The sequence below is a fragment of the Poromitra crassiceps genome, assembly GCF_964638095.1.
Source record: "Poromitra crassiceps genome assembly, chromosome: 11".
Lineage (NCBI taxonomy): Eukaryota > Metazoa > Chordata > Actinopteri > Beryciformes > Melamphaidae > Poromitra > Poromitra crassiceps.
Window position 1 is genome coordinate 34,626,851 of NC_139643.1, and position 16,665 is coordinate 34,643,515.

At 44.1% G+C, this 16,665-nt stretch overlaps 1 protein-coding gene across 1 annotated transcript in view; it reads left to right on the plus strand.

Moving 5' to 3' along the window:
• Positions 1-9,161: 9,161 nt before the first annotated feature.
• The window catches only part of cspg5b (chondroitin sulfate proteoglycan 5b), a gene marked incomplete at both ends in the record, with an annotated part of 22,800 nt that continues 15,296 nt past the window's right edge, over positions 9,162-16,665 (plus strand). The window contains one exon of the mRNA XM_083646152.1: positions 9,162-9,243. Within this exon, the coding sequence (XP_083502278.1) occupies positions 9,162-9,243 (82 nt within the window). The remainder of the gene's footprint in view (positions 9,244-16,665) is intronic.

Sequence of the window (16,665 nt, forward strand, 5' to 3'; positions counted from 1 at the left end):
GCTGAAACCATGCTGTACTCAACGGCTAATATCTACATAACTACTAACTCTGCAAACTAACTCTTTTAGACAGAGAAAGCACACATTCTATTAGTTATTTTTAGATGATTGGTGTTCATGAATTCTTAACAGAAAAGAATCCTCGGCTGTTGCTAAAATGAGCCAGAATCGTCAAAAACACCCCTGGCACAACTTACCTACAGGAATGAAAACATGGCTGGCATTCAATGTGTTAATCATGGATTTATTATCTATATATAAAATTGAGTATGTGGGCGATGTCTGTTTCAAGTTCTGTGTTCGGCCATAGCTATGCCGTTTTAGGTGCGATCGGGCTGAAACCTTCAGGGTGTGTAAAGGGCACCCACACAATTAGGGTAATTAGCTAATGATGTGATGTCAAAAGTGATGTCATAAGGATGCACACGCGCACACACACACACAAGGAGGTATTGTGACAAGACTGATCAGGGATGTCACACACACACACAAGGAGGCATTGTGACAAGACTGATCAGTGATGTCATAGGGGGGCACACACACAGACACTAATAATGTCATCAGTCATAATGGGGCACACACTCACAAGGAGGCATTGTGACATCACTGATGCAATAACATTTAGTGAGCAACACACACACCCATGTGCGCCAATAGGGGAGGTGAGGCCGAGCTACGGTTATAACTTAATAATTGATCACAAATTAGTAAATCATTAGACGATCATTAGGCTAATGATTTACTAATTTGTTATAAATTATTAGGTTATAACCGTAGCTCGGCCTCACCTGCCCTATTGACGTGCGCAGGTGTGTGTGATTAAATCGTATTTAGATTTAGAAGTCAGGAATACTTTTGCTTATACAGTCTAGACTACAAAGTCCCGTTTACAAAGTCTAGTAAGCAAGTTCTCAAAAAAGAAATTCAAAATCACAGATTTCCTTTCATTTTTCATTTTATTTTTGAAAGTTGTTTGATCTCTCTGCAGCTATTTGAGAGATATTTAATAGCGATAGATCAGGCAAGCCATAAGTGTTTATATTTTACTAACAACATCTCTGGTGTCAGATTGCCTCAATTTGCCTGATGTAGATGCAAGCAGACTTCAGTCTTGAATGTTCTTAAATCTTCTTTTGGTGTTGTTTGGATTGTTGTCGTATATCTGAAAGAACAAACAGACAAATGAGAAGCACTGGCTAAGGAAGTCACAGTAAAACGTTCCTGTATTTTAATGGCAGCTATGGAGAAGATGAGCCATGAAGTCTAAATTGCTGTTCAGAATAATTATAGTCATTATAGTTTGTGTGGAGTACATGGTGGACTGATGGAATATACAAAGCATGAAGCCTTCCAGGGAGCTTCATGTATTTTATATATATATATATATACATACATACATACATACATGTAAACTTCATGAAACAAGTTTGGCTACTTCCTTTTTAAAGGTTTAACAGGCAAATTAAGACACTTTTTGAGAGGTAAAATCACTTACGCTTGTGGACCACTGCAACTGCAGCTACAGCTGCAACTGCAGCTCCTGCTATTATAAGTACAGACATTGGAGTAATGGTCATGGAAAGACCACCAATGGTATATTTCATAACACTGAATGTCAGAGCATGCCTATGGAAAAGAAGAGAGGAGCACAGTCAGGACCAGTGGAATAGGAAGATTGAAAGGTGTGTGTGTGTGTGTGTGTGTGTGTGTGTGTGTGTGTGTGTGTGTGTGTGTGTGTGTGTGTGTGTGTGTGTGTGTGTGTGTGTGTGTGTGTGTGTGTGTGTGTGTGTGTGATGCCCAAAAAAGGGGCTAAATAAAAAGTAGCCTACTGTGCTGCCTCTGCTATCATTGGCAGTCGCCATATATGGCGGATACGCTGCTACTTATACCCTGAGAATTACTTTAAATTGTGAAGACCCATACCAGTATAGTCCATGATTTTGTGAATGTACACCACTGCACGTTTAGTATTTGTGTCCTTGTGCCATTCTCCTATGTGGACATAATAGGTTTGGGTTTGTTAAAGAATAATCCCTTGACTCTTCATAGCTTTATTGAATAATTCAAAAGTCAAAATGTGACAATAATGTAATTAAAACTAATTACTTACAAACATGAAAGTTATTAAATGAAAGCTTGTACAGAACCTCATGAGATAATTGCTTTCTTTTATCAATTATCCTACTGTATCCAATTTATTTAAAATCTGTAAAGAGGTGTTGACATCATCAATCAGAAATAGTTAGATTCAAGGTATGAAATGGTTCAAAAGAGAGCTGAGTCACTTACACTGTAATAGTCATCGTGGATTTCTTATTTCTTAGCAGTAGTATTCACGTCGTATCCTTCAGATAGATTGTAGACGATGTAGAGTCTTTTACAGAGGAAGAAGAAAGCCAAGCAAACAGGCACAAAGTCCAGTGTGGGGGAGTTACCCACCCAAAAAGTTAATCTCATGATTAACTCTGTCAAATGCCTTGGATGCATCTATAAAACACAGAAATATTGTAGAATTTTGGTTTTTATACTTGGCAACCATCTCCTTTAAGGCATATATACATAGATCCGTGCCATGTTTTCTTTTAAACCCAAACTGATTATCGGTAGTAAGGACATGTAACGCCAGCCTAGTTTGGAGGATTATTTCCAATATCTTAGACCAGTGGTTCTCAAATTTTTTCACATGAGGGACCCCTAAACTGACAAAGATTAGACCATGGACCCCCATTTGATAGGATTTTGTCCCACGGTCCCCCATATGATAATACGATTGATGCTTTTAGATGTTTTATTACAGAAAGTGTATAAAACCCACGACCAAAATAGTCATTGTGTTACTTATGAATGGAATTATAGCAGAAATAAATGACGCCCCTTTTGGCTGGGGACCCCCTGGAACCCCCTCAAGGACCCCTGGGGCTCCCCGGACCCCCAATTGAGAACCACTGTTAGAGATTATACTGGCAAGAGCAATAGGTCTATAGTTGTCGATGCTATTTAATTTGCCAGCCTTGTCTTTAAGGACAGGCACGAGTACAGCCATCAAGGAGTCTGGAAGGACCACCGTGCACCATGAGACCAGTAAAACACATCAAAAGCAGTGGATATAGCTGGCATACCTCAGGTGTTCTGCAGTAATGCAATCAATCCCACATGACTTGTTATTATCAAGCAACTTGATGGCATCATAAACATCAGCTGACCTGACAACCATGCCTACAGGGAGATCAACATTTTCAATAGTAGTGACATTACTTTAAGTTTTAACGCAGTTGAATAGATTGCTGTAATGCTCACGCCATACTTCAACTATTTTATCTGGGCCGCACACACCCTCAATATCAGATGGTAGAGGACTTTTATTAGTATTCATAACCCTGATCTCTTTCCAACGGTCATTTGGATTATTATTTTGTAGCTTTCTAGCAAGTGAATCTGCTCTCATTGTGTTCTCGTTTCTCTTAATAAAACGTAAAGCATATTTAAATCTAGCATTTGTAAGTTTTTTGTGCTCAAGCAATTCCCCCTGTCTAGGCCTTCCTGCCTCAGACCAGAGTTTGAAGGCTTCTCTAGCAGCAGCATGTTGCTCAGCCACAAACTCATTCCACCCTGGTTTGATATTAAACACCTTGTTCTTATGTTTACAAAAGTTCAAGTTCAAGTTCAAGTTTATTCATATGTCCCAGAAGGGCACTTTGGGTTGCAGCAGAGCAAAAACAAAACAGTCATAAAATCACACAAGACTCGAAATTAAAACATGAAAACAAAGTGCAGGCACAAATAGACCGTAAAACCATAAAAACCATAAAAAGACCAAAATGGAGACACAATAGACCACGACGTAGTACAAAGTAGCAGTGCAGTTCAAGAGTGCCAGTGTAGTTTAAAGTGCATTAGAGGCCATGGCCGATAAGTGCAAATGCAAGGCACTCTAAAAAAAGGGCTCACTAGATGCATTTAAAGCAGTCACCATGTTATCATACATGGCACACAGTTCAGTAACATGATGTGGGTCCGCACAGTTCATATTTAAACACAATGTGACACACGATGACAGCTAATGCAAGACGTTTGGTTGAGTAGACGTGTAAAAACACGCATTTTGTATTTTCAATGTTGTATGTCAAAGCAGTTTTTTTATATAATGATTAATTGATTAACATGACCAATTAATTGATTAAGGAAATTGATTACAATTAGCATAATGTAAGAAAAGTCACTAGCAAGGAGCATGATTTAATATGTAATGTGTGGCTTATTCCATTTATCCCAAAGTGTTGCCTGTGTCATGAAATGGGCTGATGAGTGACTCTTTTCATCCTGTCATTGTATAATAGATTTGTTATATCCATATGTTCAAAGATAGAGCTGGCCCTTGCTCAGATAGTCTTAGAAATACCCTTATATTAAACCGACGACTCATAAAACAGATTTTGGTACTTATTTGGGAGTTTCATGTACAGTATTTGAAATGGATTAAGTGTGTATCGGGGGAGGTTTTGGGGTATATATTTACCACAACTCACTGTAGTGGGAAGTTGCACAAAATGAAGTTTCACCTTGATGTTCTGTGCTGTCCCCTAGTGGTAAAAACACATTATAAACCTGGACAAGGCTATGATACAGTAGGTTATTGTTTTGATCAATAATAATTCTTGTCAAGACAAATAATGGCATTTGTAAACAATGTAAAAAATTCCAATGGAAATTGATCACTCGTTTCCCAGAGCATTTCACCTCACTCTACTGTTTACTCTACTTTTTTTGTGGTCTCTAATTAAATATTTGGGAGCAGCTACCAGTGTGCAGACTCTACTCTTTTATCATTCCCTTGCACTTCGGTCCTGTACCTGGATTTAACTCTTCACTGCTGGATGTGCGTGTCTTTTTGTACCTTTTACCTCACTCTACTGTCCCATCCCATGTAAAGACATTGTAATGACAAAGTGATCCTGTTGTTTCCATTACTTACATTTTTTAAACAATACTTTTATTACAAATGTCATTGCACAAATGTCAGCAATATTTTGCAATATATTACAACGCAAGTTTTAATTTTTAACAAACACAACTCCCTCTCACACACAGATATATCCCCCTACACACACTCCTATTCTCTCATTTTTACACTCTTACCCTTTTGCATGCAGAATACATTTTCCAGAAGAATCAATTATATAGAACTGACAATACTATACCAGAGTATATAATGGTATAGAGTGATTCTTAAATGCTGTTATGTTCTTTTCTGTTCCTTTTTTATTTAATGTTCTCCAGAGAAGTCACAGTAATACATTGCAATGGCAAAGAAGTGAGAGAGTTTGTTTTTGAGCCTAATGGAAAATGAATGTACCTTTCTGTCTTTATGGTCAAACTCATTTTAGTTCACGGGCTCCATCGTTGAAAATGTGAATATGGGAACTTTCGAACTGGAAAGACTAACTCAGATTGCTAAAGGCAAGCAGAAAGACTTTGCTCAGCTCTGGGAGCCATACCTGAGTATCATAAAAGATGGAGGTGTAGGCGCTTTGCCTGAAAGTTTGTGATTGAAGATTGTGAGCAATGTGGAGAAGTGTTTTATTTTTGGTTTTATTTGATTTGTATTTTGCCTGAATTGGTGCAAGTTGACTGTGCGAGTGATCGTGTGTGTATTGTATTGTGTCTACAGTCTTTGACAGTTGTATTGTCACTGTATGTTTCATAAGGATATGACAACATATTGTGAGAAAGAAAAAAAAACTTCACGGGCCCCAAGCGACCTAATTTCTAACCTATAAATAACAACACCTCCAAATTTTCCAGTTTCCTTAGTTTAGTGTAAAGAATTACAGGTACATTTTACATTTTCACGGCCTATCAAACAAATGATCACATCTACTGTCTGAAACTGGGCGTTACAATTGACGGCAACTGTACAATTCTCTATATTCATGAGTACTGAAAATAGTTGACCATTTAGTGATGAATACAGAAAACATGAATAGGCTACATAATATTAAACTTGCTTCTGAACCTTAACCTTCACAACTGCATCAAAATTGATTGAAGGGCTTCTCAGTGCAATTTTCACCCTTTGCAAAGTCATCCTGTGGCCCCGTTTGGACCCTCTGGCGGGCCGGTTCTGGCCCCCGGACTGTCTGTTTGACATCCCTCTTTTAAATAGACAACATAAAAAACATGTGGACTTCCTGGTACAATTCAAGCAGGATCAAAAAAAGTATCGTCAACCTCATATTTTTTTTCGCATCTGGTTCGTAGCTGAAGCAGGAATAGGCAGTCACTTTGGCTCTCTATAGGAGCTGGGGACAGGGGTAGATTTGACCAAATAACAAAAAAGTAGAGCCATGTTGAGAAGGAATGTGGGTTTTCTATACTACTATACTTTAGTGGATGTACACACACACACACACACACACTCACACACGCACACGCACGCATGCACACACACACACACACACACACACGCACGCACACACGCACGCACGCACACACACACACTCACACACGCACACACTCGCACACGCGCGCGCGCACACACACACATGCACGCACGCACACACACACACACACACACACACACACACACACACACACACACACACACACAGTATGCACTGGAGGGAATTTGGACATCCTGTCCACCCCTCACTGTTCAACATAGGAACAGGATGGAAAAGCTGCCGTGGCCTGAGCGGGTGGCACACACACACACACACACACTGAGCTTGGCGTCCACTAAGGTGTGCTATTATTCCATTCTGGTTCTCAGTAAGATCCATCTGTTCACCCTGCACAAGAAAGGCTGTTTTGTCCTCCCTTTCTTCTCCTCTCTCTCAGACTAACCCCTATATTATAACATGCTCCCAGTGAAACAGACTCATACTATATTATGACATGCTCCCAGTGAAACAGACTCATATTGGAATGAGGAGAACTGAGATCAGAGAGGAGACAGAGATCCTCTTCCTTTTGCACCGTGCAAACTAAATAGATGCAGGGATCAGAGAGCTGTCCCCAAATTCTACAATGTGTGTTGTCACACTGCACAGGCCAGCTGAAAAGATTTTTCAAAACATTTCAAAGATGTTTCACTGCATCATGTGAGAGCTAGGAGGCATTCAAGTGACTTGCACCATATGGATGTGTGTGTGTGTGTGTGTGTGTGTGTGTGTGTGTGTGTGTGTGTGTGTGTGTGTGTGTGTGTGTGTATGAATGTATGCGTTTATGTGTGTTTATCACGTGACGTGTGTGTGTGTGTGTGTGTGTGTGTGTGTGTGTGTGTATGTGTGTGTATGCGTGTGCACGTGTGTGTGTTTGTGTGTGTGAATGTATGCATTTATGTGTGTGTTTATCACGTGAGATTTGTTTGTGTGTGTGTGTGTGGGGGGGTGGTGTAGGGCAGCGGAAGCAATTTGATTCTGCTCTGTTTGGCAATGCATCATTGAACATTCTTCTCTTTCCCCTATCTCACCACTCTCCAGCTCCCTCTCTCCACTGCTAACCCATCTCTGTCCATCCTCTCAAGCCCACACACACACACACACACACACACACACACACACACACACACACACACACACACACACACACACACACACACACACACACACACACACACTCTCTCTCTTTCCTCTCTCTCTCTCTCTCTCTCATCCAGCTCTTTCTCATGCAAATTCCACTCTTCTGCTGTTGACAGTGAGGATTTGAGTTATGATCTGTGTTAGGGTGGATTTTGGAGGATAATTGATGTGCAACAGTGGTGGTGGGGGGGGGGGGGGGGCATTAATTCACTCTCAGTTCAAAGAGTGACACTGGGGACTGGACTGCACTGTGGGACTGCACTGTGGGACTGGACTGCACTGTGGGACTGGACTGCACTGTGGGACTGGACTACACTGTGGGACTGCACTGTGATCACTATAAACCATTAGTCTTAATTATTTCATCATGTATTTGGCATACTCCTGTTGAGGAGGAGAGTGGGCAGTCGGTCCTCCGCAAGCATTTTGTTTGTGACAGTGAAGAGACGGCAAAATGGATTAGTGGGATGGTATTTAGGATGATATAAGTGAAGACTGTAAACTGTGTGTGTGTGTGTGTGTGTGTGTGTGTGTGTGTGTGTGTGTGTGTGTGTGTGTGTGTGTGTGTGTGTGTGTGTGTGTGTGTGTTTGGGCTGGTCAGGGGTGGGGTGCGCGGTTGATGTAGCAGATGCCAATGTCTGGAACCTATATCACACTAATACAAAGAGGATTACCCGAGGCCGCACCGCCACGCACACACACACACACACACACACACACACACACACACACACACACACACACACACACACACACACACACACACACACACACACACACACACACACACCCCTCCCACGCCAACTACCTGCTGGCCTAGGGCAACCAACCTGCACCCAAATGACCTCCTGACATAAACACCATCCTCAGACAGAGTGAGAGAGACAGACGGACGGACGGACGGACGGACGGACGCGGACGGACGGACGGAAAGACAGACAGACATGGTTGGACATGATGATCAAACATGTTGACACACTAGCTGTGGTGTAAAATGGAGCATTTTGACCTCCAGTGACAACAGATGCTGCATAAATCCCACTCAACCCATTCTACAGTTACACCAACAGTCACACCAAACCTGTGTGTGTGTGCGCGCGCAAACAGCGTGTGTGTGTGTTTGTCTCTGTGTCTCGCTCATGTCTCGCTGGCACTTTGACACCCCACGCACGGTGCGCGCCCCGTGCCGCCCATCGTAGCCAAAGCGAAAGGCTTAATCGCGGATCGCTCGCGCAGGCAGGCAGAAAGAACAAACCGGGCTCATTAAAATCTCGTCTGCAGACCTCCGCCGGTCGCGCGCATTACTACTCCCAGTGCTGCTGCTGACTGTGAGCCCAGACACACGCGCGCGCAAAAGGTGTGGAGGAGAGGGCACAATGGGACCGAACCCGAGGCGTTGACGACACGTTGGATACACGGCGACATGGCGACAACGGGCAAGATCTGAACTTTGGAGGGTTCGCCGTTCGGATTAGCTCAGACAGTCTGGTCTGTCTGTCTGACTGACTGTCTGCTGAGGGAAGGGCTGTGAGCGGAGTTTGCATCGGTGTGTGTCTGTGTGTCTGTGTTTAGGAAGACGGTATGGCGCGCGCTGACGGTCGTTTGGTAGTGTGGCAGGTGATACTGACCATCTCACTGGTCATCATCCCCATCTCTGCTCACGGTAAGTGTGTGTGTGTGTGTGTGTGTGTGTGTGTGTGTGTGTGTGTGTGTGTGTGTGTGTGTGTGTGTGTGTGTGTGTGTGTGTGTGTGTGTGTGTGTGTGTGTGTGTGTGTGTGTGTGTCGCGCGCGCGCGCATCACACCTGCATAGTAGGCATGGCTTTTATGTGACAGATGACATGCATAGTAGCCTACTGTAGCATTGCCGCTGTCCATCTATGCAGCATGGCACAACCAATTGTCAAGTTACAATAGGCATGATAGCTCGTCTTTTAAATGTGTAGCAATGAGAATCTTTAGACGTTGGTTGTCTCTTCTCTTAATAGCTGATCTAGGCATTGGTATGTTTTAGGCATTTATACTCTTTTGACATTTTTGGCATTGGTTGTCTTCAATCATAGATAATCCATTGAATTTTGCCATTAGTTTAGGCTAGTCTGTTTGGATATTGATATTCTCAGGCTATTAAATTTAGACATTCAAAAGACTATCAATTCTATTGAGGGGACTCACAGCTGATATTTGGGTGACAAATTGTATAGCTAAAGATTGTATAGCTCTCTCTCTCTCTCTCCCTCCATCCCTCTCTCTCTCTCTCCTTCTCTCCCTCCCTCTCTCTCTCTCCCTCCCCCTCTCTCTCTTCCTGGGAATTATCCTCTATTGATCACTGATGACACTTGCGCCATTGGCTTTGGCCATGGCCTGACACCCAGCTCATTAGAGGCAACGCCTGTGAGAATTGTGTGTGTGTGTGTGAGAGAGAGAGAGTGTGTGTGTGAGAGAGAGAGAGTGTGTGTGAGAGAGAGAGAGATATATCCCTTACTCCAGTACCCTGGATATATTCAAATGGAACTGACTTGCCCTATGAAATGTTATGAACTGTTATAGCCTACATCTATATAAAGGAGGATGGATCAGAGAGAGACGTTTGACAGTATACAGTCTTGCAGCTGCGATGCTCCGTAGCGGTGCGTGGCCCAGACAAAGGCCGGATTAGGTGCACCGTGGCCGGGCTACAGGAGGCCCATTCACGGCGCTGAAAGAGCCGAATTCCTCCAGACACCCAAGGGAAGCCCAAGACAACCGGGCCCCCCGCTAACCCTTCCCCGCCCGTCATCTCATTATGTCCATATCCCCCTGAGGCAGAGAGCAAATCCTGTGGGAACAAAATATCTGACCGGAACCGCTCTCACAAGCGGGTTTCTTCTGCTCTGCATGTCGGACACACACACGCGCGCGTCTAGACTCTGCAGGTGAAACGAATCCTTTACCGATGGAGATGTAGGGATGATGATGAGAGATGAGCGGCGCTGCTGCCCGGCAACAGGGTGGCTGGTGCGCGTGGGGGGGTCGCCAGGGTCAGGGCCGATTTTACCAACGGGCTCACCCGGGCTGAAGCCCGGGCCCCGGGACATCAAGGGGCCCCCAAAAAAAAAAAAAAAAAAAAAAAAAAAATTTTTTTTTTTTTTTTTGGGGACCCTTGATGTTTTTTTTTTGGGCCCCCTGTCCAGGGTCTTCGCAAAAAATGTTTTTTTTACTGACGGCATTCAAATTTTTTTGCAGAGTAATAACATCCACTGTGAGAGGGTGTCCACCCGCTATGCCGACCACTCGCAATGCCGACCTTAGGTTTAGGCGTGGGGGAGAGGTTAGGTTTTGGGTTAGGGTCTGGGGGAGGTTAGGTTTAGGCATGGGGCTGGGAGAGGGGAGGTCGGAACAGCGAGAGGTCGGAAACAACGACATGGAACCCTGTGAGAGGGCTCCCGAATTTGTAGATGAAATATAGTGCAATTCAAAGAATTCATCAAAAACAAAGACAATGAAAGTGTGCGGCACTTGCTTCAAATAATAAGGAAGAGGAACCTGTCATCAGTTTTTCCAAATGTGGATATTGCCTTCAGGATTTACTTAACTCTCCCTGTAACAAATGCCTCTGGAGAGCGCTCCTTTTCAAAACTTGGGCTTGTCAAGAACAGGATACGGTCTACAATGGGACAAGAAAGGCTCACCCACTTGACATTGATGTCATTGGAAAGTGACATTGTTAGAACATTGGACTTCACCACTCTAGTCAAACGCTTTGCCACGGCAAAAGTCAGGAAGAAGACATTTCAGGTACGAACAGACTTGAATACTGCTTGATTGATTTGTGCAATAATTGTGAGAATGTGTGTGTGCACTGTAATAATAACAGCAATAATAAATACTAAATAATAATAATAAAAGTGCTTGTTGTGACATCTCAGTGGCAATGTTTTCTTTCCAATCAGGCTGTTTATGAAAGAACATGATGGCTAAACCTACAGTTTGTGTTTGTAAGTTAGAATGCTGACAGGAGAGCAGGTGGTGACATGAAAGTTAGTGAGAAAAGGAGAAGATACTGAATAATGACATCACAACAGTATAATCCTAATGTTGATTTAAAATGAGATATTCCTTTAAATACGGCTAAAAAAGGTTAAAAAAAAACACTCAAATTTTTTTTCGGCGGCGCCCGTTGGGCGCCACCGAAGCCCCCCCTTCCGCTTGAGGGGGGGCCCTGCAGAGATGAATAGCCCAGGGGCCCATGAAGTGTAAAATCGGCCCTGGCCAGGGTTCACGTGGGCACGCGCTGCCTCTGTGGGCCATATATCCCCCCCCCCCCCCCGCGTGCGCGCCGCATCACATGCCCTCAATGGGTAATCAGGCATTAACGTTGTGACATATTGACCGCTAGCCTAAATACTCTATATAGGTTTGGCACCGTGCCACAGACGGTTTAAGCCGCGCACAATATTCTGTCCCTGGAGAAGCGCGTGCAGTAGGGCTGTGCCCAATACTGTTTTCTGGGCTTCCAAGCTTCAGTGACAAGTATTCGAATATATTCGAAGCTTCTTTTTGAGGGTCGTCTTGGCAAATTTTGACATTATTCCAGATACTTGACTGTTTGACATCTTGCGAGCCTATAAAGCTGGTCACATGCTGTCGCAGTTTCAACGCTGGTAGCGTTAGGTGAGAGCTGTGAGGCACAAAACTAGGCTATCTATCACTAAGGTTAATTCTTCCTTGTCTGAGAATAACTAATAATAATTGATGTAATATTAATTTAATTAATTAATGTTGATGCTTAATGGTAAACGTTGGATGACTATAAAAAACAAAAACGACCAAGCATTCGAACTGATTTGGGTGACCTCATCGCCACTAACAGACCCAATTACGGTACGTCAGAATAGAAAGTCTGCGCTAAATCAAGAGAAAAAAACACAAAACATTCAGTCTGTGGTAGTATCCTAGTTATTGATGCCAATTCTATCACTTTATCACTCTATTTCTGTGGTATCATCACTATAACACGACTATATCACTACTATTCACACCCGTCAGCTCATCCCAGGCAGAGCAGTTTTAACTACCGTACAATGAATATGAACATGCTGTTAATGTAGATACAGCTTAGGTGTGAATGAGCACAGCTTGCAGATAATGTCTGAACTGTGCATGGCAGACACGGCACGTGCACACACACACACACACGCGCACGCACGCACACACACATGCATGCACTCACGCGCACACACACACACACACACACACACACACACACACACACACACACACACACACACACACACACACATTGCATGCACACACAAATATACAGGGACAGTCATGGCCAAAGAAAACAATATGGAGACAGTCCAGACGCATTGGTGGCATGCCACGTGTGTGTGTGTGTGTGTGTGTGTGTGTGTGTGTGTGTGTGTGTGTACCTGGCTTGATGATGGCATTGTATGTGTGTGTGTGTGTGTGCATGCCCCCATGCACTCCCTGTTTGACTGAATTCATACTGTGAGGTCCATCTGCCCTGTAGCACCAGAAAGCTATATGTCACAATAAATCAGATCAGTCTCTCTCTCTCTCCCCTTTCTCTCTCTCTCTCTATCTCTCTCTCTCACACACACACACACACACACACACACACACACACACACACACACACACACACACACACACAGAAGAGGAGGATGAATACACAGCTGAAATGCGTGCAGGTCCGTTGGGATTTGGGGATTGATCAATCAAAGCTGTCAGCATCACATGCAGTGCTAGTCTCAGAGTCTCACAGTGTGGTCCATTTTCCCAAACGTGACTCAGTTTGATTGTCAATTAATCACAACGTCGTGGTTTTGAATAGACCATTATTTGTTTCATCGTCTGCTCATAATTTAGCATTCCAGCTAGCAGCGATGGGAATGTACACTTGAATGTGTTGAAGCGATGGGACTGTGTGTGCTGCTGGGCGTGATGGAGCCGCGGTGCAGCGCTGAAGCACAGTTAAAAGCACACACCCGCCATTTCTGACAGGAAGAGAAGAGCCGATTGACCTGCGCGCTCGCCTTGCTCTCGTCATCTCTGCGTGCTGCCTTTGCTCACAGGAGGCAACAGCTGAGTCTCTGTGGGGGGGGGGGGGGGGGGGAGGGGGGGTGGGGGGGCATATTGACGGATTGAACCTTTAAACGACAGAAAGTTTTCATCCATTTTTTTAATGAGCGGAGCATGTCAGTCTATCTCTGTCTCTTTCACTCACCGTCTCGCCGTGTGTCTTTATACCAATTTGTAGCATTCCACTTCACCCCACCTCTTTCATAGCTTTCATAGACATGGAGTTGACATGTTGCCCTCACTGGGCAGCTGGGCGGACTGATTGAAAACCAAGAGAGAGAGAGATGGGAAGAGAGAGAGAGAGAGAGAGACACACACTGAAAACCAATAAGAGAAAGATGGGGGGAGAGAGAGATAGAGAGAGAGATTGAAACCCAAGAGAGAGAGATGGGAAGAGAGAGAGAGAGAGAGAGAGAGAGAGAGATTGAAAACCAAGAGAGAGATGGGAAGAGAGAGAGAGATTGAAAACCAAGAGAGAGAGATGGGAAGAGAGAGAGACACTGAAAACCAATAAGAGAAAGAGAGATGGAAAACCAAGAGAGAGAGAGAGAGAGATGGGAAGAGAGAGAGAGGCAACACTGAATTCTCTGTTTCCCCTGCAACTCCCGCTCTCCACTCCTCCTTTCAACATGGCACCTCTTTACATTTCACCATGGCAACAGCAGTGTGTGTGTGTGTGTGTGTGTGTGTGTGTGTGTGTGTGTGTGTGTGTGTGTGTGTGTGCGAGTGCGAGTGTGTGAGGTGAATCTCATGGTTCCTCAGCCACCGCTAGTCTTCGTGACTCCAGGCACGTTCAGATGGTTTTTGTATTAGCTCTGAATGAAGAGCCAGAGACACTGGAAGCACTGATCTCATTGGACACGGTGAATGCAGGGTGGCGGTGGGAGAGAGCCCGCCAAGCCAACTCTTTGGTTGAGTTTGGCGCTTTGCACAGATGTACCAGGCCAATGGAAAAATGTGTGTGTGTGTGTGTGTGTGTGTGTGTGTGTGTGTGTGTGTGTGTGTGTGTGTGTGTGTGCGCGTGTGTGTGTGCGTGTGCGTGTGTGTGCACCAGTGGTGTCCCTAAATCCACTCTGCTCTATGAACATTGCCACCAAGAAGTGCAAGAAAAAATATCCCCACGACTTCCATACGAAATTGGTGAAGCACTCGTGTTTCTCTGAGCATGTTCAACTATGCGACAGTGCTATTGTGCTTTCTCTTTGTTGTTTTGTCTGTCTCTCTGATAGGGCTGGTGGGCAATATATCAATATCATATCGATATAGCATGATATGAGACTAGATATCGTCTTAGATTTTGGGATATCGTAATATCGTGACGTGGCATAAGTGTTGTCTTTTCCTGGTTTTAAAGGCTGCATTACAATAAAGTGATGTCGTTTTCTGACCTTACCAGACTGTTCCAGCTGTTCTATTATTTGCCTTGACCCACTTAGTCATTATGTCCACATTTGACTAGCAAGGACCACGCCATCAACCAGGAACGTTCAACAGATGTATTTAGCAACGGTTGAATTATGAGACAGGGACTGAATGTGCAACAGAGAATTGAATTGGATTTGCACAATGAATGGTCAGCGGTGTGGGGAGGCTCCATGGGAATCCGCCGCGGCACCCGGACTATGACAGACCCCCCTTTTAGTGTCCTGTGAAGGAGGAGAGGAGGAGAGAAGAGGCTGGAGGGGAGGAGTGCAGACTATGAGAGCCAAGAGGAGGTACAGGGTTAGGTTGGTAGATATAGGCACACCTGGGGGGGGTGTAGCTGTGAGAGGAGGTACAGGGTTAGGTTGTGTGCTCCTGAAACTCGCTTGGTAAGCTTCAATACCGATGATTATTTATCAAAAATCTCGTTGTGGAAATATTTTGTGAAAGCACAAGTAGTCATCCCTACAATATTGTCACAATATTTGGTCAACAATATTGTGATATTTTGTTCAAATTGCCTGGCCCTCGCCTAGATAGCTAAATAGATAGATAGACAGACGCATGCACGCACACATCTGTCTATCTCTCTCTTCTCTCTGTCTTCGTGTGTGTGTGTGTGTGTGTGTACAGTATGTGTGTCTTTCTCTGCAAATTGCTGAGTATACAGTAGGGGTCGACCGATTATCGGTTTGGCCGATTATTATGGCCGATATTCATCATTTTGCCGATTATCTGTATCGGCATTTTCATTGCCGATATCATAATTTAATTAAAAAATGCGCTAATTTGCGGCTGCTGCACCTGGAAGAATCCTCTCCTACAGTAATTCCCTCTGTGTGTGATCTGGAGCAATGTCCCGCCCACAGCGCTATCTGATTGGTTACACATCAAGCAATAGCCTATCAGAGGGCTCAGAGATGAAATCTTGACACCTCACCTCAGTGCTCTCTGTTCAGCGCAGCCTGTGCACTGGAGAGGGGGACAGAGCGAGGCTGCCTGTAGCGAGAGCAGCGGACTCAACTACTTGGCTGTTGTGACTGTAACAGTCACTTGTGTTAAGGAAAAGCAGCAGATATTGCCATGCCAAAGTTGTAATAAAGTGAATATACATAATAATTACCTACGCTGACATTGCAAAAACACCACGATCTTATGAGCGATTCGTATGAAGCGCTGCCTCGCACAGTGCAAAGTGTGGAGTGTGGAGAGGTCTGTCTATCAGTGAGAGAGATGAAGCAGTTTAATTGAAAATGCGCGCATGCACTTTGTTGCAGTGATAACGATAACAAGATAACAGAGATTATTTGTGTACTGATAGCATAATATATCTTTGAGTAACGTTGGTGCCTGCAGACAGTGCTGTGCAAGTGCAACGCAAACTTATCACCACCGCTGTTGAAAAGGCAATAGCCTAGTAGCCTACAGTAACCTCAAAAAGCATTGGGGCACTAGTTTTTAATTCCATAAACCATAGTAGCGTGTCCACGGTGTAGCGTCGCTCTTTTTGAATCAAATGGCCATTGTTGTCAGTAGCGAAGCTGTTTTATTGATCCAGTCGCGCTGCGTGTCCGAAAT